The sequence below is a fragment of the Protopterus annectens genome, chromosome 6.part1, assembly GCF_019279795.1.
Source record: "Protopterus annectens isolate FY-2018-M chromosome 6.part1, PAN1.0, whole genome shotgun sequence".
Classification (NCBI taxonomy): Eukaryota; Metazoa; Chordata; order Ceratodontiformes; family Protopteridae; genus Protopterus; species Protopterus annectens.
Window position 1 is genome coordinate 41925066 of NC_056738.1, and position 23383 is coordinate 41948448.

The following is a 23383-nucleotide window of genomic DNA, read 5'->3' on the forward strand; positions in this document are numbered from 1 at the left end:
CTGAAGGTTCTCTATGGGGTTTGTCAGAGCTCCTTTTCCTAGCGGTTTCCTTTGTTTCTGAGATGTCCTAGAATCCCTTCTAATGAAATAGGTAGATGCAGACGTGTAGTTCCTATGATATCTAGGAAATTAGGAGAGTAGTATGTGTCTGCAGTCTTTTATGGTCTTATCTTTGTCTTGGAGATTTTTGAACAAACTGGCAAACTAAGGACCGAGTGGTAAGTCTTTGTCCAAGGGAGAGTCTAGATGTTTAGATTTAAAATACTCTGGGATAGGTGGACTGTGAAGCAAAGCATCTGACAGCTGTCCTAGAAGAAGAATCCAGAGCATCGTAACCACACTTAATGCTACATCTAGCTATTTGAATGGCCTGGGATACTGGGCTCTGCAGTTTTTGTTTTGACTCTGCTGCAGGAGGGTCCAATCTAACTTTGTTTAAGGAATGTAAGACGCAGATCAAGTTCTTTGTCATTTAATTCTGGTATTTAACTGACCTAAAAAAGAAGTTATGTTCTTACCATAACGTTCCATCTGAGTAGTAGACTTCATTCTTCTGCACATATGGGTATACATATCTGATTTGGAGCCGAGCCGGCAAAACATTTCAAGCATCAGCTCTGAGCTCCAAGCTCCTCCCTTACCTATATTACCTATATTACATCACTTCCTCCTATCTATCCATAGTTCGAGTTTGCTGGCACTAAGTGGCAACATAACCACAATCCTAAACAGGAAAAACCTGAAGAGTGAGGGGGATGGAAGGAGGGAAGGTGCAGAAGAATGAAGTCTACTACTCAGATGGAATGTTATGGTAAGAACATAACTTCTTTATCTGAAGTAGTTGACTTCATTCATTCTGCACATATGGGACAGAGGCCCCAGCTACTAATATTCCTGGGAGACCCTTATGGAAGGATATTTCTGAGCACCGCAGAGCCAAAAGGATGCTCTCCCTCTAGAAATAAGATCCAGTTTATAATGAGAGATGAATGTGTGTGAAATGGCCCAAGTCACTGCCGCACAGATATCGTCTAACAGAACTCGACCAGAAAGCTGCAGAAGTGGCCACTGCTCTAGTGGAATGAGCCTTCAATACACCAGGAGGAGATAAACCTTTGTCCTTATAAACCTGTGCAATACAAAGAGTTACCCACCTTGCTAAGGACACTTTTGAAACTGCTTTGCCCAAAAATGGTTTAGAAAAGGTTACAAACAATTGATCCGACTTCCGGAAGGGTTTAGTCCTATGGATTTAAAAACAAAGCTGTCTATGGACATTCAATAAATGAAGCTTACGTTCACCTCTATTTTGGAAATTTGGGAAGAAGACTGGCAAATTTATAGACTGATTAATATTGGCTGCTGAGGACACCTTGGAAAGAAAGGAAGGGCTTGTACACAGCGAAACCCTATCCTTGTGGAAAACCAAATAGGGGGGCAAGGAGGATAAAGCCTGCAACTCCGAAACTCTCTTGGCTGAAGCAATGGTAACCAAGAAGGCTGTCTTCCATGACAAAAACTTCATTGGAACTGAACCGGCTGGCTCAAAAGGAGGAGAGGTCAAAGCCTGAAGGACTAAAGTCCGATCCCAGGGGGGCAATGTTTCTTTAACTGGTGGTCACAATAAAAAAGTGCCCTTCTGGAAAGCTTTACACAATTTGGCAGAAGCCAGAGCAACATTATTTTCACCCACATGAAAATTAGAGATGGCAGCCAGCTGAACCTTGATGGTGGAAGCACTAGTGCCTGATCGAAAAAGATCAGCCAGAAAATTTAGTATGACCGGAACGGGGGCTGTAAACGGGTTCAGATTGCGCCGAGAGGCCCAAACACAAAAACGTCTCCACTTGCTATTGAAGAGTTTCCTAGTGGAGGCTTTAAGAGAAGCTACCAGAATATTCTTAACAGGGGACAAAAGTCCAGGAGTCCTGATGATCAAGGGAACTGGAGCAGCCACGCCGTCAGCTTGAGACTGTCCAGGTTGGGCAGGGGCAAGCCCGACTGGTTAGAAATCAGATCCAGGCATGGATCTAGAGTCCATGGAGGAACCAACAGGTGAGACCATAGGAAGGGAAACCACATTTAACGCGGCCAGAAGGGAAGCATGGACTAGAGCATCCCTGGGGACATCCCCGGAGGGGGGATCAGAGCGAAGAAGTTGCTGCACTTCGTGTTGGAAGGAGATGCGAAGAAATCGCAGCAAGGTTGACCCCAAACACGGAAGATCTTCTCCGCCACTGACTGTTTCAGAGACCACTCATAAGGCAGAAGGATTGCCCTGCTAAAACTGTCCACTAGAATGTTGGAGCATTCCGGGATATGTGTTGCTATGAGAAACCGGCTGGTGGATATGGCCCACTCCCAAACCCTCATGGCCTCGCGACAAAGGGGGTAGGATCAGGTCCCTCCCTGTTTATTTATATACCAGACTACAGACATGTTGTCTGATTGAATGGCTACCTTCCCCGGAGGTAGGACAGGGTGGAAGGCTCTCAACGCTAAAAGCACCACCCGCATCTCCAGGACACTGATATGTAGCTTGGTCTCTGGAGGGGACCATGTGCCTTGGACCACTCTTCCCAGGAACTGCCCCCCCTCCACCAGAGCTGGGAAGCATCCGTGGTCACCGTGGCTTGAGCCGAAGGGACTAGAAAGTTTCGCCCCGTGAAAATGTCCGCCGATTGAAGCCACCACTGTAGTGACGTTCTGCATGTCCGATTGATTCGGATGTGGAAATCCATCGCAAGGTCTAGCCAGGACCAATGAATTGCCAGATTCCACTGAAGGACCCTCATGTGAAGACGTGCAAGAGGGAGGATAGAGATTGCGGCTACCATTGAACCCAGGGCCCTGAGAACATCAGCTGCTTTGACTAACAAGTGATCCAAGATCACCGATACATGGAGTCTGATATTTTCTATCCTTTCCAGAGTGAGAAAAATCTTTGACTGAATCGAATCCAACCTTGCCCTGATGAAGTCTATGATCTGAATCGGAGCCAGGTGTGACTTGTTGACATTGATCGTGATGCCTAACTTGTCAGCCAGACCAAGGAAGTAGTGTAGGGCCTGACACAAGAGACGTTTGGTGGATGCAGCAAAGAGCCAGTCGTCTAGGTAGGGGAATACCTGAATGCCCTGAAGTCTCAGGTGAGCCGCTACGACCGCCATAACCTTGGTGAACACCCTGGGGGCTGTGGTGAGACCAAAGGGTAGGGCTCTGAATTGAAAGTGACTGGCTCCTAGCCAGAAGCGTAGAAACCTCCTGGAGCTCCTGTGGACCTTGATGTGATAGTAAGTGTCCTGGAGGTCTAATGAGCACATCCAGTCGCATCCTCTCAGAAACGGTAGAATGGACTGTAGAGTGACCATCCGGAATTTTTGTTTCTCTACTGAAAGGTTGAGGATAGACAGGTCCAGAATGGGCCTGAGGTCCCCCATCTTCTTTGGCATTAAAAAGAACATGGAATAGATGCCTGATCTGGATTGATCTGGGGGGACCAGCCTGATGGCTCTTTTTGTAGCAGTTCGAAACCTCTAAAGTTGCAGTCTCCCTGTGAGCAGGTGGAACATCAGGAAGGTGTGCTGGAGTAATGGGACATGAAATGAAGGGGATAGATATCCTCTGGATATGATGTTTAACACCCAGCAGTCTGCAGTAATGGACTCCCATGCCGCTGGATGTAAGGAAAATCTTCCCCCAACTGCCTCCAGAGTACAGCAGCCAGGCAACCCCTCAGGGTTGCTGTGCGGGTCTGTCAGAAAAGGGTTTCCTAGACCCGAAGTTTCTGGGACCCCCTCTGCCTCTGGGACGGTGTCGATCTTGTCCCCCTCTGCCTCTGGTGGATGAATACTCCTGAGTGTCACGAAAGGACTGTGATTTCCAGAACCACATCTTCTTTTGTCCCTTTTGGTTCTTGCAATAGGACTTCTGGGGGTTAGAGAAGCGGATTCCAATGGCTGACAAAGTCTTTCTGTCCTTCTCACTCCGGGTTAGTGTGTCGCGTACAGTCTTCCCAAATAGGGATGATCCATCGAAAGGGGCATTGATGAAAGACGCCTTAAAGGGGTCCGCAAACTGACACAACCTGATCCAGGCGTGACGCTTCAAGGCAACGCCTGTACCAGCAGCCCTAGCGGCTCCCTCCGTAGCATGAGAGAGGAGACGCATAGAGGTATCAGTCACTGATTTCAGTGTAGTCATCTTCGCAGTGAAAGACTGCTTGTCCTGCTTTGACAGTGACTCCGGGGGCGACTCAGTTAATTTCGATATAAGGTCTCGCTGCAGTCGGATAACATGTGCCAAATAATTCAGCGCACAAATAGAAAATGTCGCTGATGAGTACATGCGCTTCCCGAAATGATCCATCGACCTAGACTCCTTGTCTGATGGATGAACCGAGGAACTCTTCGGTGCCAGTTCCTTCTTTGTGGCAGCTGCAACCACCAAAGCATCTACCAGGGCTCCTTTAGACCATGCCTGCCTGTCTGACGGCGGGGAAAGAATTTTGTCTGGCCTTTTGGGTATAGGCTCTACGGTGTCAGGATCCTTCCATGCCCTAGTGGTGATGAGGTCCACCCAAAGAGTCCACTGGAGGGGAGACCCAGGAAGTAGATGGGCCCGCGCCAAAGGCCTCCAGGAATACGGACTCATCCGCAGAGGGTTTGGGGGCTGACCAACCTCCTCTTTGGCGAACTGGGGGAACCCTCTCCTTCATCCAAGTCCGTATCAGTGGTAATGGACTCAGGGGAGTCCAAGTGCCTCCTCTTACACTTGCACTTACGAGGTTCCTCTCCAGTGGGAATCTCTGGAGAGGATTCGTAAGCCTCCAGGGGTTCCCTGAGGGGAACAACCTGGGGTTGCTTTGGCACGGGCTGTCCCTGTGACAGAGTAATGGGAGCAGAATCCAACATCAGAGGGGTCTGGGTAGGATCCGAGTAGGTGAGCTGTGGCCTCAACCCCTGGGAGAGAACCCTTTCCACTGCCCCGAATGCCGATGGAGAGCACACCTCTGTAGAACGTACGTACGAGGCTCTCCCCAGCACCGAAGCAGGGATCAGAGTCGACGTCGGTGTAGTCTGGGCACCGAGGATGGGATCCGAAAGAGCAAGATCTCGACCCTCTGGTCTGACTCCCCGACCACGGCTCCGAGAGTCCCCGGATCCGAGATCGGATGCGAGGAACTCAAGGTAACGGCCGGCGTTGAGGACACAAGAGCCATCGGCGCCGAACCAACAGCTCCAAAAGGTCTCGGACTCGAGAACCCCGAAGCATCGGGTCGGATCGGGGAAGGAGCAATAGGGTGGAACATAGTTGAAGGAGAACCCTCTCCAATGGGAGAGGGCCCTGGTAAGACCCCATCTGAATCTGGTTCTGAATGAACCTCCTCATTAGTCTGTCCATATCAAGGTCGGAGACGCTCCGAGTTGACCTGGAAGAAGAGACCGACTCGGGTCTGGGCCAGATCTGAGGGGTGTGCCTCGGCTCCGAAGACTCTGTCGGCTCCGGCGAGAAATGGGGAGAGGGGAGCCGAGGAGAACGAGACCTGGGTACCTTTGAAGAGGGGCTGGAGAAAGACTCCCTGTTCGGTGATCTTTTCCTGGGCCTGTCCCTCTCTTTGTGGCACTTCTCCTTCTCCCTTCTGTCCCTACCTCTCTGGGACGATTCCAACTAAGCAGGTCTGGTGGGAGGTTGAGTCTCTGCCTGCACAGTGTCACTGGCTGGGGAGGAGACCGAGGCAGACTCCAGGGCAGAAGCTGGCAGCAGACCCTTAGCCACAAGCTTAGCCCGACGATCCTTCAACGCCCTGGGGTTAAAGCCTGAACAAATGTTGCAGGATGCAGACAGATGGGTGACCCCTAAACATAGAACACAAAGAGTGTGGCCATCAGCTGGTGAGAGCTTATGACCACACTCTGTGCACGTCTTAAATAAAACCTTAGGCTGTTCAGCCATAGTAGAAGCAGTACAAGCCCTAACGGCCCACTCACACACACACTTAACAGGGATTGGGCCTAGGCAGGAAACCAGTATGACACACCAAAACACTTTAACTATTTATTTATTTATTTTTTTTTTTTTTTACAGCTAACACGATGACCAACGCGAAGGGAGGAAAAAGGGAAAGGTACACAGACTCAACTATTGCCAAAAAGACCAAAAACCTTACCACCTTGCTTAGAGCTCAGAGACCACAATGCTGACTCTTAGAGCGGCAAACGAGATCTGGGGATAGATAGGAGGAAGTGATGTAATATAGGTAAGGGAGGAGCTTGGAGCTCGGAGCTGATGCTTGAAAAGTTTTGCCGACTCGGATCCAAATCGGATCCGTATACCCATATGTGGAGAATGAATGAAGTCAACTACTTCAGATCAAAAGGGTAGCAGAGGTGTAAGCCTTCCTTCACCATTTATCCATAGCCATACTACCTTTGGTCATAGGCAGGACATTATCACTGGGCAGAAGCTTAGAAGGCTTATCTGAAGAGAGGAATACTGCAGAGGGGTCTGCCACTGGATTCTTGTATAATTATTTTAGGTCATCAGGCACCATGTAAAACTTGTCTCTGATCTTTTAGGAGCTGGTGTATGACAATCAGGTGCAGAAGAGATGGACTGAAAAGCATCCTGGAAAGCCTCAAGGACAGGAGGTACTGGAGAAGGGGCAGGTGTACCTTTTTCCAACGGGCTGTAATACCTCTTATGAACAAAAGAGATTTGAGTGGATTGCCTTTCAAAATATTTCATGATGTTCTGGATAGACTCCCCAAAGGAAGCTTCCTCACTACGGGAATCTGGTGTCAGGAAATACTTCTTTTTATCAAAAAAGATTTCTCCTAGAGAATGCAGCTGAGAGGAATAGTTTAGTGAATGGTCAGAATCACAGTCTTTTTCTTCCTCAGAGAAAGTGGAAACCAAAGCAGGTTTTTGAGGAGTAGCCTTGAACAACCTCTGTGAGACATCTATCCACCTTCCCCCCCTAGCTGCTGAGGGAGAAGTCACATGCTTAGTCTTCTGTTTTTTCTTCTTATGTGTGACATCTGCCTGGATAAGGAGTACAGGTTCAGAACCCTATCTAACGTCTATCAAAGAGCCTGTGATTTCTTCTCTAACATTTGAGGATGCTGTGAGGTGTCTCAGAAATGATAAGTCATGGTTCATCAGACATATCAGCAGTCTGTAAAGTCACACGAGCCATACCAGCCTTTGACGAGGTCTTGGTAGCAGGCAAATGTGAGGTAACCTGACATTCTGCAGGTTCTGAAATCTCAGTGGGTATATCGGTGTTTGAAACACTGGACCTTTTTAGGCCTCTTTAGCTTTTTTTTTTTTTTTTTTTGGGCAGAAGAGGGCTATCCAAGGACGTGGATTTGGCCATCTTAGACTGGGCCACGAGTTTAAGATGCGGAGTCTCTAGGAATGTGTTGAGAGACAAAAGGCTTGACTTAAGGGGTTTTGGAATGAATGATTGACAAATTGAACAAGATTTGTTTCCAAGCCTAGGCAAAAGAGACACTTGCTATGCAAGTCCCTGTACGGAATCTGCCTATAGCATTTACCCCTCCTCGCTGGCATCTAACATCTTTCAACAAAACAGCATAAGTATAAAGGAAGATTCCCCAACAGGGCTCTTATCTGGATAAACAATCGAACCAAAGATACCAGTGACCAAATGGCAATCAGTCCCACAAATGGCAATCAGTCCCATAGATGCACGACCTCCATTCAGGCTGGAGGAAGAACAGTCTGAGAAGCCACACTCATCCATCCATCCGTCTGTATACCCCAATGCATATAAGCTGTGGTCATGCATCAGACTAAGACCTAAGGGAGGTAAAACTTGGTACGAGGGAAGTAAATAGTGTGGGAAGAAATAGCCAGGGAATTGTTATGGCTAGGCTTGTATACGCCCTAGGGCCGACAGCCTAGTACCAACCTTTGAAACTACCTCAGCCAGACATCAGCAATAATGACCCATATATCAGGAATACTGCAACAACAATTTCAGTCAGGACGTCATCTCTGTATTGCTGTTTTCTTACAAACTTTTCAAAATAAAACTATGACACACAGCCTTACGCACCAAACAATATGGGTTAATAGCACTAAAGTTAAGGAGATGAGCATTTCAAATAAATGGATGCCAGTCTGCACTTGTCAAAACTCTCTTCTTGCTGCAACATTTAAAATGACAAATATATTATTTTTTACTGAGAAATAACTATTTTACTTGTAGTGTTGTTAGAATACAATTAAGACAGGATTTTGATATTTCCTAATTTTGTCATGCAGAAAAATATAAAGAAGTTATGTACTCACCATAACGTTCCATGTGTGTTGTCAGTCTCGCCTTCATTCTGTAGTGGTTGGGTTCGGAACCGATCCTCGGTTCAGACTCGACCTTATACAAAAACTTGAGGTCTTCGACTTGCTCATGGCTGATACCCTATCCCATGATGCTTTAGGAAACTCCCCAGACCATTTTGCTGGTATAATAATAGAAGCATATAAATAAACTTACTACTTTAAGAGCTATGAAAAGGAACAGAGAACCTTAGTCACCAAATGAATCCGCTCGGTCCTCCAGGAGTTTAAGGTTGGAGAAAGGAGGATGAGATGTAAGAATGATATGAACATATAATAAAAACAAAGTAACAATTACAAAGAGGAAAATAAGGGTTATGTTTTTATTCATTTCATGAAATACCATAAAAGGTACAAATCTGTTATTTCAGTTCTTTTCTTAAACTACCCCCCCCCCCCCAGAAGATGCCCCTTCTCATAGTCATAGAAAACATTCTTTGAGTGTAAGTTCATTATAGATTGTAAATACATTTTTAATTTATTTATTTATTTTACATTTGTTGACTGGAATAATCCGACTGGTTATAGGGCCATTTTCAGTGGAGGCCCGGAAAGAAAAGCTCCAAGATCATAATACACATAGAACATTTAGTAAATACTAGTTTCATACAGGTTACAGACATAAGCAATACCAGTATTGTATACATATAGTACCTACTTATTACATTCAGGTTTAAGACACACTGAGCAGCAGTTTATATAACTGACCCTTCCTGGAATGGTGTGGGTAGATAAACTAAAAACAGATGTAGGTAAGGCACCTAAGTAATAAGAGAGGAGACTAGTCGGGATTAGTGCAAGGACATAACCAGTGTGTTTTGAAGCATTTCTTGAGTTTGTTTTTGAATAGGGTTAACGAGGGTTCTAGAGTGAAGTCAGCCAGGAGTAAGTTCCATGTCTTTCCAAAAGAGGTGGCAAACAGAGAGTCCCCAGCTGAGTAGTTGGATTTGAAAGTTTGAACTAGGAGTCTAGTGAATGAGCGGAGTGGCCGGTTGTTACTGTAGGGGCTGATAATATTTTTTAGTGCAGGTGCATTTTCCGGTCGGTAAAGGATTTTATGCACCATTATGAGCTGGTTGAATTGCAGTAGGCTAGGCAGTTCAAGCCACCCTAGGAGATTTAGGTTGTGGCAGTGGTGCGTACGGTAGGCAGTGCCAGTAGCAAATCTGGCAATGTGGTTATAGCAGGATGATAGTTTATTAAGCAAATACAACTTAAAAAGAACAAAAAATAAATAAATAAATAAAATGATAAAACACCACCAAGACTACCAAGACCACCAATCCAAGAAGTAAGTGAATTTAATGAAACACTTAGCGCCTCAGCTTACACAGCCTTCCAAGAGTAGAAACACTACAAAATACTGTTTGATTATATACAGCATATTGCACAAAACAATTAATCATAGCATAAGCATACAATTCAAATCACATACTTCCAATTACATTCTTTGTTGAGTCCCTCAGGCTCCAAAGTACCATACTTTAAAATCAGCAAGGTTTCTTTTTTTAAGAGTTTGTTTTTTAAAGACACACATTCACCTATGCCAACTTGCAATTTTTCCAAGACACAACCCCTAAGAGAATCAGGGTTAGAGTTGTGTGCTATCAAAAAATGACTCCCAAGGGGACTCTCTAATTTTTTATTTTTTATGTCCCTAATATGTTCCTGCAACCGGACCCTAAAACTCCTATAAGTTTCCCCTATGTAAAACTTCTTACATCCACATCTCAGCACATACATTAACCCCCTCCGTGTTACAACTGTATTCATGCCTAGCTGTAAACTTGACGTCATTAATATAGGTAAAAGCGGTTACTACATATTGACAAATGGAACAGCCATCACATGGAATGGTGCCTTTATTTATGCTTAAGCTCTGACTGACATTAACATCTGGTAAACAAAATTGGCTATGTACCAGAATGTCAGACACATTCCTAGCTCTTTTATATGCAGTACTTACAAAATCAGGCAGTATAGAGTTCAATTTTTTATCCCTTAGGAGCATAGGCCACAAGCTGTGTGCTTTTTTAACTATTTCCTCAGTTATAACATTATAAGTTGTCACTAAGAAAACTTTCTTCTGCTCTAAATTGTTCACAGCTGTAATGGAAGATTTATTTCCTCCAATACAAACATTATATTTTCCACTAGCACAGACATAATGAGAATCTCCCTGAGAGTTAACAGAATACCTCATGTCCATAATTTTTTGTTTAGCTTCCCTGACCAGCTGAGCATCATAGCCTCTTCTAATAAACATTTTTTTCTGCTTCAGCTATCTCTAAATCAAAGCTCATATCAAGGCTACACAGCCTATGAATTCTAAGAATTCATTGTAGTGCAGTACCTTGACCAAATGTTTGGGGTGACAACTATTCCCATATAAAAATACATTTGTATGTTCAAATTTCCTGTGGAGAGTAGTAGTAAATCCATCTAGGCTTATATCCAAAAAATTCACTTGTGGGACAAGCTGTATACCATCAAAGCTTAAGCCCATAGTATTAGCCTGTAAGTCACTAACAAACCCAAGGGCCTCTGTCTGGCTTCTTTGACAAAAAAAATAAGATCATCAATAAATCTAAAATATAAAATAACTTTTGATCTAAAAAGAATCATGTCTATAAATAAAGTCATCTTCAAGTTTAGCCATGACTAAATTGGCATACATGGGGGCAAAAGCCACCCCCATGGCAGTGCCCTGCAACTGCTGGAAAATGCCTCCATTGAACATAAAAAAATATTTTTTAAACAGAACATAAGTAAATCTATCAAAAAATGAGACATAGGAGTCCCCCAAAAAATGGAACAAGGCCTGAATCCCTATTTCATGCTTAATATAAGTATATAGACTTTTGACATCCAAACAGAGCCAAAACATGTCCATATTCCAGACTTTACCCTTTATTTTGTTCAAAAAGTCCTGGCTGTCCATGATATAGTAGGCTGTACTCATAACATATTTCTTAAGATGTTCATGTAACAACACACTTATATTCTTCAAAAATACCTCTGTGCAGACACTATAGGTCGGCCACTAAGATTAGTTAAACCTTTGTGTGTTTTAGGTAAGCAGTAAAAAACTGCCATAGAGCAGTTTTCCACTCCAAACTTTTTTTCCACATCCTTAAGGTGCAATACCCCAGCCTTAAACCTTTGTCTAACAAAAGTTGGTACTGCTTAATAGTTCAAAGTAATCAGAAACATCACGTTTTCTATACATTTCCAGATTATTCAAATGTTTATAACACATCTCTAAGTATTGTGTGAAGTGCATGATTACTATCTGGTTGCCCTTGTCAGATGGTTTAACCACCCATCTTCTATCATTACAAAATTCCAATAGGGCTTGCCATTGCTGCTTAGTTAAATTAAAACATATGCTAGACTTATTCCCTACAAAGGACCGGTACATTTTTTCAACCTCAATTAAGAGTAGCAAAAAATCCTTGCAAGGTATTATTTAGAAAAGGTGGAATAAAAGAGCTTTAGAGATAGCATCAGTATTCAGTTGGCAATAGGCATTAAAATCATCCTCAAACAAAACTTCCTGAGATGACGAGCATGAATAAAAAGAATCCTCATCACTACTTTCATAACGGTCATTAAACACAACCCTTCCCTCTTGTTTAAAGTAGCACATTAAATGCAGTTTTCAGCTAAAAGAAAAGATTTCACTTTTAAGTACATGTAATCTCGGTAAAGCAGTTAATATAAATTTGAGACCAAGACATAATACAGACATAACCACATCAGAAATTTCATGTTTGGACAAATTTAACACATGTAAATTATCACAAACTACATTAGTACCAACGTTTTTTCTTGTTGTACTGTCCCTTCCTGTTATAGTCCTTTTGCTGGCCCCATTCACTGCGGTCCCATTTTCTGTTGTTAAAGTCTGTTCTAACAGAGCTGGAACTCCGAAAACAGTTCTGCATGTCTTTTGGATTTTGTGCTTTAGGCAAAGCTGGAAACTGTTCCACATTCCCCTCAGCTGCAGCAATTAAATCTCCCTCTTCAGAAGCAGCAAAAGAAACTGAGGAAGAAGCAGAAGCAGTTTTACCCCCTGACATCATTACTGCCATTATTACTTCTGCGTCTAGATGGAAAAGATCGGTTATTTTTTCTTTTCCAAAGAAACGCTTTATCAAGACTGTAATCCTTAATGTCTCTATTAATTTTATGGCTTTTACGCTTTACTAGTAATTTTTCAAAGTCCACAAGTCTGCCATTAATTTCTTCCAGCATTCTAGTCAGTTTCACAGATGTTAAAAGTTTATCAAGTTCAACACTCACCATTCTGATTTCTTCTTTAAGCCTTCGCTTCTTTAACTCATCCCTCTCAATTAGGATTCATATCCATTCAGTGGAACACTGGTGAGCTGCCTGTACCCATCTTTTTCGAAAGGCCATAGCCTCAGCATTCCCCTCCTCAAAGGGGGTTGTAGGTGCTTTGTATGCTGGTAGACCTCTCAGGGTAATGTTCAGCTGTACATATCGTTGAAGGCAAAGAATATTAATATGTGTACTAGCCTCCTTCTGCAACAGATTATCCAGCTTCTCCTGCATATTTACAGCATCTGCCGATAAAGTAGTCACAGTAGAGGAGCCCAAAGTTTGAAAAGGGTTCACAAAACAACGTTCTCATTCCCCCATAAAGCACTCCCAAGCAGTAGCCATAGCTGAACCCTGAACAGCCCCTTCAAGAGTAGCCAAATTACCAGTCCCAGGCACATTAGAAGTACCAACTGCTTCTAGCTTTCTAGAGCCTCTCTCATTTAGTTGTGAAACAAACTGCTGAATAGTCCTTTGAATTCCATCAATAATGTCATCCCTAAAGGGAAGTGGCACATTATTTGCAGGATCATTGGCCATGAAAATAGCAAATACAACTTAAAAAAACAAAAAAAATAAAATGATAAAATACCACCAAGACCACCGATCCAAGAAGTAACCAAATTTAATGAAACACTTAGCGCCTCGGCTTACACAGTCTTCCAAGAGTGAAAACACTACAAAAAAAGTTTGCTTATATACAGCATATTGCACAAAACAAATAATCAAGCATACAATTCAAATCACATACTTCCAATTACATTCTTTGTTGAGTCCCCGAGGCTCCAAAGTACCATACTTTAAAATCAGCAGGGTTTCTCTTTTTAAGAGTTTGTTTTTTTAAAGACACACATTCACCTATGCCAACTTGCAATTTTTCCAAGACACAACCCCTAAGAGAATCAGGGTTAGAGTTGTGTGCTATCAAAAAATGACTCCCAAGGGGACTCTCTAATTTTTTATTTTTATGTCCCTAAAATGTTCCTGCAACTGGACCCTAAAACTCATATAAGTTAACCCTATGTAAAACTTCTTACATCCACATCTCAGCACATACACTAACCCCTCCGTGTTACAATTGTATTCATGTCTAGCTGTAAACTTGATGCCATTAATATAGGTAAAAGAGCTTACTACATACTGACAGATGGAACAGCCATCACATGGAACAGTGCCTTTATTTATGCTTAAGCTCTGACTGACATTAACATCTGGTAAACAAAGTTGATTATGTACCAGAATGTCCTAGCTCTTTTATATGCAGTACTCACAAAATCAGGTAGTACAGAGTTCAAAATTTTATCCCTTAGGATAGTAGGCCACAAGCTGCGTGCTTTTTTAACTATTTCCTCAGTTATAACATTATAAGTTGTCACTAAGAAAACTTTCTTCTGCTCTCCATTGTTCACAGCTGTATTGGAAGATTTATTTCCACCAATACAAACATTATAAAAACACCTCATGTCCATAATTTTTTGTTTAGCTTCCCTGACCAGCTGGACATTATAACCTCTTCTAATAAACATATTTTCTGCTTCAGCTATCTCTAAACCAAATCTCATATCAAGGCTATATAGCCTATGAATTTGTAAGAATTCATTGTAGGGCAGTACCTTGACCAAATGTTTGGGGTGACAACTATTCCCATACAAAAATTCATCTATATGTTCAAATTTCTTATGGAGACTCGTAGTAAATCCATCTAGGCTTATATCCAAAACATTCACTTGTGGGCCAAGCTGTATACCATCAACACTTAAGCCCATAGTATTAGCTTGTAAGTCATTAACAAACCCAAGGGCCTCTGTCTGGCTTCCTTGACATAAAAAATAAGATCATCAATAAATCTAAAATTTAAAATACCTTCTGATCTAAAAAAAATCATGTCTATAAATAAAGTCAGTTTCAAGTTTAGCCATGACAAAATTGGCATACATGGGGGCAAAAGCCACCCCCATGGCAGTGCCCTGCAACTGCTGGAAAATGTCTCCATTGAACATAAAAAAAATATTTTTTAAACAGAACATAACTAAATCTATCGGAAAATGAGACAAAGGAGAGTCCCCCAAAAAATGGAACAAGGCCTGAATCCCTATTTCATGCTTAATATTAGTGTATAAATTGTTGACATCCAAACAGAGCCAAAACATGTTTTACTCTTGGAAGGGTGTGTAAGCCGAGGTGCTAAGTGTTTCATTAAATTCGCTTATGATAGTTTATTACGATCTGCTTTGTTCAAGTTGCAGAATAGAGAAGAGTTGATAGTAGATGGGATCAGGCAATTGCAGTTCTAGCAAGTGGGCTGAGGAAAGATTTGATTCTGTAAAGAGAGCAGAGTTTTTTATTGGTAGTTTTGATAGTCTGATTGATATGCATATCAAACTTTAGGTTGTTACTGACTAACACCCCAATAGTTTAGTCTGGACTTGCGGGGAGATAATAGTGCCATTGTTAGCTGCTATGCTGAAGAGTGGCAGGGGATCCTGTGTGTGGGGGAGAAGAGAAGCAACTTAGTTTTGTTGGGGTTTAGGATCAGATGTTGATTGGAGAGCCAGTTTTCCACTGTATTGAAGGTATTTTGGGTTAATGTGAATATATTAGCTGGGGAGGTGGCAGAACAAATCAAAGTGGAGTCATCTGCATATTGAATGCAGTAGCATCTGGGATGACTGTATGAAGGTCGTTGATAAAGATAGAGAAAAGAAGGGAACCTGGTATAGACCCCTGGGGGACTCCTAGTGTGATGGGTAGGCAGTATGATAGCTTGTCCTGCCATAGGACTGCCTGTTGCCTGTCCTGCAGGTAGGACTGAAACCATTGGAGCGCATGGTAGTTTACGGAGAAGGCCTTCAAGGTATTTATAAGCATTTTGTGGTCAACAATGTCAAAGGCCTTGGAAAGATCTAGAAAGAGTGCTGAGGATAGTTTGTTATGATTACGGTTGTGGTTTATAACACTAGAGAAAGAGAGGAGGGCCGAGTTAGTACTGTGGTGTGGCCTAAAGCCATGCTGAGAGTTGGACAACAGCTTGCTCTGCATGAGATAGTGCATGAGCTGTATGCTACACACTTCTCCATAACTTTAGCTAGTGGTGACAGAATTGCTATGGGCCTAAAGCTTGACAGTTCAGTAGAACTGTCTCCTTTATGGAGGTATGACATGGAAGATTTTCCATATAGTGGGGATGGTAGCTTCAGATATAAGCTCTGTTGATCAAGATTGAGATGGGGTATGCTATGGCATCTGCAGATTTTTGCAAATAGTCTGCAGGGGGGGGGGGGGTCGGCAGCCAGAGTGGTGGGTCTTAGTTTCTAAAGTAGGGCCTGAATAATAAGTTGAGTAGGAACAGGTTGGAAGCTAAAGGATGCTTGGGTACTGGGTGTGGCTGCATTTGAATTAGAGCCACTGGGAGTGAGTTGGCTGGCCAGAGACTGGATAGTCTCTGTGAAGAAGCTAGTGAAGGTATTAGCAATGTCCACTGGAGATTTTTGTTTGGAAACCAGGGTGGGGTGGGGTGGTGGTTTGGCCTAGGTGAAGGAGTTTGCTTATTCCTGCCCAGATATTTTGAGGTTTATATTGGTGTTTTTGTTGTAGATGGCAATAGTAGTTCTTTTTATCTAAAGTTATGGATTTTTTAGTGTCATTACTTAGCTGTCTAAATCTGAGTTGATCAAATGTTTTTTTTTTTTTTTTCGGTAGGTGGCCCATGCTTTGTTTCTTAGTGTAATTTTGGATTTGGTAACTTTAGAAAGCCATGGTGCAATATTAACTTTGGTTCTAACCGAGCGGCTGGGAGCATGACAGTCAAGAATAGCAAGGAATTTGGTGTTAAAGTGTGCGACCTCTTCATCTAGGGGGAGATTTTTTTAGGACTGACCAGTTACATATCTTAAGTTGATTTTGAAACTTGGTGAAAATACAGTTCTTTTTGTTTCTTATTGTTCTATAGGTGGGTTGGTAGGAGTAGTCTACCCTGAGCTTGATTATATAGGTGAGACAGTGGTCACTTAGGTCATCAGGCAAAGTGCCTGATTTGTAGAATTGGAGATGGTTATTGAAGAGTATCCAGTTTAGGGTACTTTCTTTGTTATTGGGTTTTCCTGTCCTGTGGGGGAGGATATGATCTGAGTAAACCCATAGCGGTTTACATGGGTTGTGGGGGTTTCAGAGGAGCAAGTGTTCCAGTCAATGTTGAAATCCCTGAGAACAATGGTTTCTTGGGGGTAGTTATTGGATAACCAATATAAGAAGTCTTCTAGGGTATCTGTGTTTCTCCCTGGGGGAATGTAGACACAGGCAATGTTTATACTTTTGTTTTTGTTAATTTGTAGTTTTGTGATAAGAATTTCAGCATTATGGGTGTCTGTGGTGGGGTCTACTTTGAATAACCGAACCGCCACTTCACCGACACCCAGAAGATCGAGACAGAACGACCGAACAGGTAGGTGATCGAAAAGGCGATATTCCGACAGCCAAAAGACCGACAACGGCAACGTGTGAGCGCGATCCGGTAATTGTGCGATAGTGATGGATTTAGGATTGGGGAGCGGACAGGTAAGTGTACGATAGTGAGGGATTTTAGGTTAGGGTGTGGGAAAGGTGAGTGTGCGGTAGTGTCGGACTTAGGGTTCCAGTAAGGTAAGTGTGTGATAGTGACGTAGTGTAGTGTAGGGAAGGGTTGAGTGTGTTAGGGTTAGTATGCAGGTGGAGTGAGTGTGCGATAGTAACGGGCTTAATGTTTTAGGGTGGGTTAAGTGAGTTAGGGTTAGGGTGCAGGTAGGGTAAGTGTGCGATAGTGACGGTGTTGAGGTTTAGGGGTGGGTTAAGTGAGTTAGGGTTAGGGTGCAGGTTGGGTAAGTGTGCGGTAGTGTCGGACGTTAGGGTTAGGGTTTAGGTTAAGGTTAGTGGATATGTTATTGTGTGCAGTGTGTAGTTTACGTTTTTTGTGTCGGTGTAATGGTGTTCAGTTTTTTGAGTTGTTGGTATTTGTCGGTGTTGTGTGTTTTCGGTTGTTTGGGGTCGGTAAATTGTGTGTCGGTGAATCGGAAGTTCGGTTATTCAAAGTAGACCCCTGTGGTGACAGATAGGGTAGACTTGTAAAGTATGGCTACCCCACCGCCCTTTCTAGTGGTACGGTCTAGTCGACCCATATTATACCCTGGTGGCAGAACCTCATTGCCCTTGGTGGCAGGTTTTAGCCATGTTACTGTAAGGCATAACATATCTGGGGAAATAACAGCTAAGAGGGCATGCAGGTGCTGAGTTTTATTTATGCTCCTAATGTTTAGATGGCAGGCCAGCAATGAGTTGGGAGGTCTATTTGATGGAGCTATGTTGGTAGGGGATTTAGTAGGGGGATTAGGGTCAACAGGTGGGGATGGACTGGGGTTTGGGTGGCTGTCACCATCCATTGTGATGTTATAGTGTAGTCTGAGTATGAGTTTCAAGATTTTGAATAGAATTTTTTGATAGCATCTGGTTTTAGGACTAATGTAACTAGGTATATTAAGATGGTAGTTTTTAGGGGTTAAGGAGTTAGGCATGAGGGAAAAGAGGAAGAGTACATTTTTATTTGCTACTGATGGGATGGACGATTGGAATTTAGGGTAGTGGAAATCCAGGTGACTCTGATATTCATAGGCAGTAAGGAGATATGGGATGAGCAACAGGGGTAGTAGTAGAGTTAACAAGAGTATTCTGGGTGATAGCATTGCTACTGACTGAGGGCTGAATCTAGAGCAAAAGAAATAGCAAGGAGAGAGGACAGGTTGTATCAGGTTGAGGGTGATGCTGTTGAATAACAGGCTGTTACTGATTGGTTTAGAAGGGCTGGTGTGTGGTTTAGTGCAATAAATTTAACAACACTACGGGCAGGTGGAATGTGGGGGCAGGGTGGAGTGGGGCTGAACCAAATCACAAGACGCCAGTGCTCAGAGCGTACAAGCTAAGTATATTCTTGAGTTTAAATATGTTTTTTATTTTTTTTCTTTAGGGGTAAAAAGCCACTATAAAAATACAGTTTTGGTGGAGGTAAGGAATTGTATATTGTCACTAGATTAAATAAACACTAGCGACTGTATGTAGGCCAATTTTAAGATAATTTTGTAGCTTATAAGGGGCTCAGGGGCTGTTTGCCAGTGCAAGGACCCAGTAACATTAGTTACACAGTTCACAGAAAAAGAAATTTAGGTAAGTTAATCTTTTGCAGTCTTTTAAGGCTTAAGAACAGGGTGGTACAGCGTTCTGCTTTAGTCGCAGGCTGGGTGGTTGTTCTTCTAGCATTGAGAGCCTTTCAGAGATAGTAGTAGGGAGCACAACCTAAAAGGATATATTAGTTAGTGTTTTACTTTCTTGCCCTCGGTTAGCGAATATATAAATACCACATGCAAACATGTTACAGAGATCAAGCACACTGCAAATACCATATATAGACTTGTTTTCAACGAAAAAATAAAATCAAGCACACTGCGAGATATAGATACACAGTTAGACTGCACATTACTTATTGCTGCATATTAGTCTAGCGTTAAAAACCCACGGTGGTGGTGCTGCGGTAGCATTGTCGCCTCACAGTAAGACGCTGTCCGGTTCGATTCTCAACTAGAGCGTCTTCTGTGTGGAGACATGCGTGAATCGGCGTACCTTCATTGAAGGTTGTGCGTCAGGCCTGGCAAGCCGGTATGTAAAAATCAACTGCCAATCGTTAGCGGACCGGAGTTCCTCTGTGGCGACCCCTAACCGGGAAAAGCCGAAAGACACAAACACAAACAATTAGTCTAGCATTAAAGTAGAAACACAAGTTAGCGTTAACATTTAAACAAGTTGTTTAACACCAAGCTAGTATACACATGTAGTACTTTATCCTAAAGCAATTGCAGTTGGCCAAGGTAGCTTTTTAGTTAAATACCAGTATGCTTAGCAGGTAAGGAGACTAATCTTACAGTCAGTGCAATCAGAACACATACGTGTTAGTAACACCAATGTACAAGATTACAATGAACTTATAGTGTTCTAGCTAGCAGGTATATACAAACAATAGCAATTCTAGTAGAAATGCGTCTATACAGTTGTTTAATACGCCATAAATCAATGCTCTTGCTCTTACATACCGCACATTAACAAAAGTAATCTGGCTGGGTCCTGGGGCACTGGAAGTTTGAAAATGGTGGCCAGGGTGAGAGAGATATGTAACCTCGGTTCTGTAGCAGGAGGTGGGAGGGAATCCAGCAGCTGATAGGCTGAACCAAATCACAAGACGCCAGCACTCAGAGCGGACAAGGTAAGTATATTCTTGAGTTTAAAGATTTTTTTTGTTATTTGCCTCCTGCAAACTGTTAAGGGGCAATCTATACCTGGCCTACAAGGCATCCTCAGTTTGTGCTCTAAAAGACAATTATTCACAAAACAAATAGCAACAGAATTACCCAATCAAGGGACCCAAACCTCATCTGCTGCGTAAATAGCACATATTGGACAGGGACAGATATGTATCTCAGCACTACCCCTTCTCTGGAACAGGCTCCCTATTCATGTAAAGCAGAGTTTTCCCTAACCCAACTGGAGTGTAACTTGGATCAATGGATGTGGTATCAGAAATTCATCCCTGGTCTGGTACCCATGTCTCGAACAGACAGAGACAGCTTATAAATGCTTGATCACCCAAACCCTAGCCTACATACACCACTTAAAGTAACCTTAGGGTTTCAAAATGTGTCAGATATATTTGGAAAACATGTCATGGATGGGCTGAAAAAGGCTCTTGTAGTCATTAGCCTAGTATACTATATCCCTAAATGTGGGCAAACACCTATTCATACTTTACATCTCCTTTACTCACCTCCTTACAACTATCAGTTTCTCCCCCCCCCTAGTTTTCTCTCTAAATATACCTACTTTTCTCTCACTTCCTATTGCAATTCCTGTTTGTACTATACTAACTTACCGTTAATTTCTCTATAAACTGGCTAAAATTTCTCTAACTATTAAATCATTGTGCTATAACTTGAATCTATTCTTAACCAATGTTTTCATATTATGTCTAACTTGATATAAATATTTAAACTGTAGTTGTTTTTTTGTTTTTAAAGACTGTAAAATAATTATTCTTAAAATATTTTGTAATACTTTGGAGCTTTATCTCCCCTGGCCTCTGCTAAAAATGGGCTCCTATCCAGTCAGACTTTACTGGTAATAAAATGTCACTAAATAAATAAATAAAATATACATATGAACCTATGAAGACTGAGTTATACTTGCACTCAACAAGCAGGAGAGGCAATACGTACTGGGTAACTTCTCACTTGGTTTTAAGGGGTTAGTACCACTCAGAACAGATGCCCTATAAAGTTTCAACCATCCAGTACTCAGTCCTTGCAGGAAAATTAGCTTAGGATTTTAATGTTACTACTTCTTTCTGGTTCCCTGATAATTCTGCAGCCCATTTATATTCCCTTTGCTTGCCCTTATATTTTCTGTTTCTGTTTTGTACCCAGTTCTTAGCCATGCATTTTACTTTTGTTAACTTTGTAAATGGTTAGAACTATAGCTCCTTATCAGGAAAGAATCAATATGCCTACTATGACTATGCAGTTTGGTTTTCACAGTCAATTATCGAGAGTTGGACAATACTAAGGTTTTAAGTGAGATGCCTTTTAAACATTGCTTTTCTCCTTTCAGAACAGCAAGGCTCTGCTGAAATGTCTAAAAAGAAAACTCAGAGATGTATAACATAATCCAACAATGAAAGACTTTTACTGTAATATATTTATTTTAATTTCATGACAGTCTGAGAATCCTCATCCCTCTTTTCTCCCATGTATTCCCCTCCTTTCTTCTTCTCCATACAGGTTTTCTATCTGAAGGTTAACAGAGCTTTAACATAGAAAAAGCAGGCAATGTCAAGCACAACAAAGGAAAGAACTTCACTCATTCCGGTTATAAAAGTGCTAGTCTAAATATTCTTCAGCAAAATGTTTCATGCAGATAAGTACTCTTCTTCAAGGAAAGAAGAAAGGAAACTACTACCAAGTTTTCACCTTTATCACAGCAAAATAAATCACTAGGGTTTTTATACCGGTCCCTATTATTCTAGCGAACGCAATGAATTTTGAACACTGTTTAGATGAATGTCATTATGCGAAATGGCAAAAGCATGGAACAGCGATTTTTTTCCTAAAAAAAAATCACTGGGCCGTTTTTGGGACTTTGCCATTTCCTCCACTGTGGTGTGATCTTGGAGTTGGTATATTTAAGTAGGGGGGAGTGGGTGGCAAAGCCCCCACTTTATTTTGTGTTTTGATTTTCTTTTTTTTTTTTTTAAATCACTGATCAGTGTGTTCGACATTCTGGGTTTTCGGGGATTGTAGGTCAATTATATAGCGTTCGCAATTCATTGTATTCGCTTATATAATATAGACCCTTTTTATACATACATGATAATCTCATGCTGCTGTACCACAGCTGTGTGAGAGCCTAATATGGATCCCAAAACTTATAGGACGAAGCAGTCATGCTACTGGGATCCCAATATTTTAAACAATACAGAAATGAAGGAAAAAAATAAACAACAAACCTGATCAAACAGCATCTTTTTCAGTGCCACTGTTTTAGTTGCTCCAGGAATGAGCTGATCCAGGATTTTGTACCACCCACCAATAATAGGACCCTATTTAAACATATTCAAAAGAAAAGGCAAGTGTTAGAGTAAAAACTATGTTACTTTATTGTTCAAATCATGCTGTTTAGTTAGCAAACTGAGTTTTTTTAATACAGAGTTTGTATGCCTTATTTTGGATCTATTTCAGTAGATCGAAATACCATAACACCAAAACTCATAGAGATGAGACAAAAACATTGCAAATACACATCTACGAATTTTAAAACAAAGCCAAAAATTTGAAACAACGAATCAAGTAATGCGCATATCTGGAAGTAATCGGAGAATCTGAATGGTCATCTCGTAACAACTCAGAAATATATCCTATTCACTGTTACATAATATGTAAGACAAAACATTTTCATGTTTACTGATTGTGAATAGAGATCACGGTACAGTGAGAATCGGGAAATTAACCCTTTTCCTTACTGCAGTGCAATCCAAAGTTGGTATTAAATAATTTGCAAAGGGTGAGGGTGCAGCAGGACTTGCCCCCCTGCAAAAACATCAGAAAAGTTGCATTTTTTTTGTTTAAGTAATGTGTATTAATATATAGATTTGTTTCTGTGTTTCGCGCAATGTCCATTCAAATTGTCCGGCGACTTCTGGACATGTGCATTAGTTGATTTGTTGTTAAAAACATTAGTAGATGTGAATTTGCAATGTTTTCGTCTCGTCTTTATGAGTTTCGGTGTTATGATATTTCAATCTACTAAAGTAGATCCTTTATTTTACATATTAAATGATTAATCCTATTAGGCACAAGTACCTGTTGTGATAGGTGATGTGAAAGTGCTGCCTGCTTAAGTGGTTCATATCCACAAAGTTTCCAAGTGGTGTTTTGAGGAAATGAAATCCAACACTACAGAATGAATCTCATTAGGAGCCCATAACCATAACCCCATATGCCAAACTGTCAATTGTTCTCAATATAAGGATCAAGGCAAACATGTTTCATTACCAGCAAGCAATTTTTTAGCTTTTACATTTAAATATATGTTTAAAAACGTAAAAAAAAAA

General features: G+C 41.8%; 1 protein-coding gene across 6 annotated transcripts in view; it reads right to left on the reverse strand.

Moving 5' to 3' along the window:
* MPV17 (mitochondrial inner membrane protein MPV17) overlaps positions 1-23383 on the reverse strand; it is a 1215652-nt gene that overhangs the window by 503355 nt on the left and 688914 nt on the right. For all 6 annotated transcript variants that reach the window (XM_044075476.1, XM_044075472.1, XM_044075473.1 and 3 more), the window contains one exon: positions 22280-22372. In XM_044075476.1, the coding sequence (XP_043931411.1) occupies positions 22280-22372 (93 nt within the window). The remainder of the gene's footprint in view (positions 1-22279; positions 22373-23383) is intronic.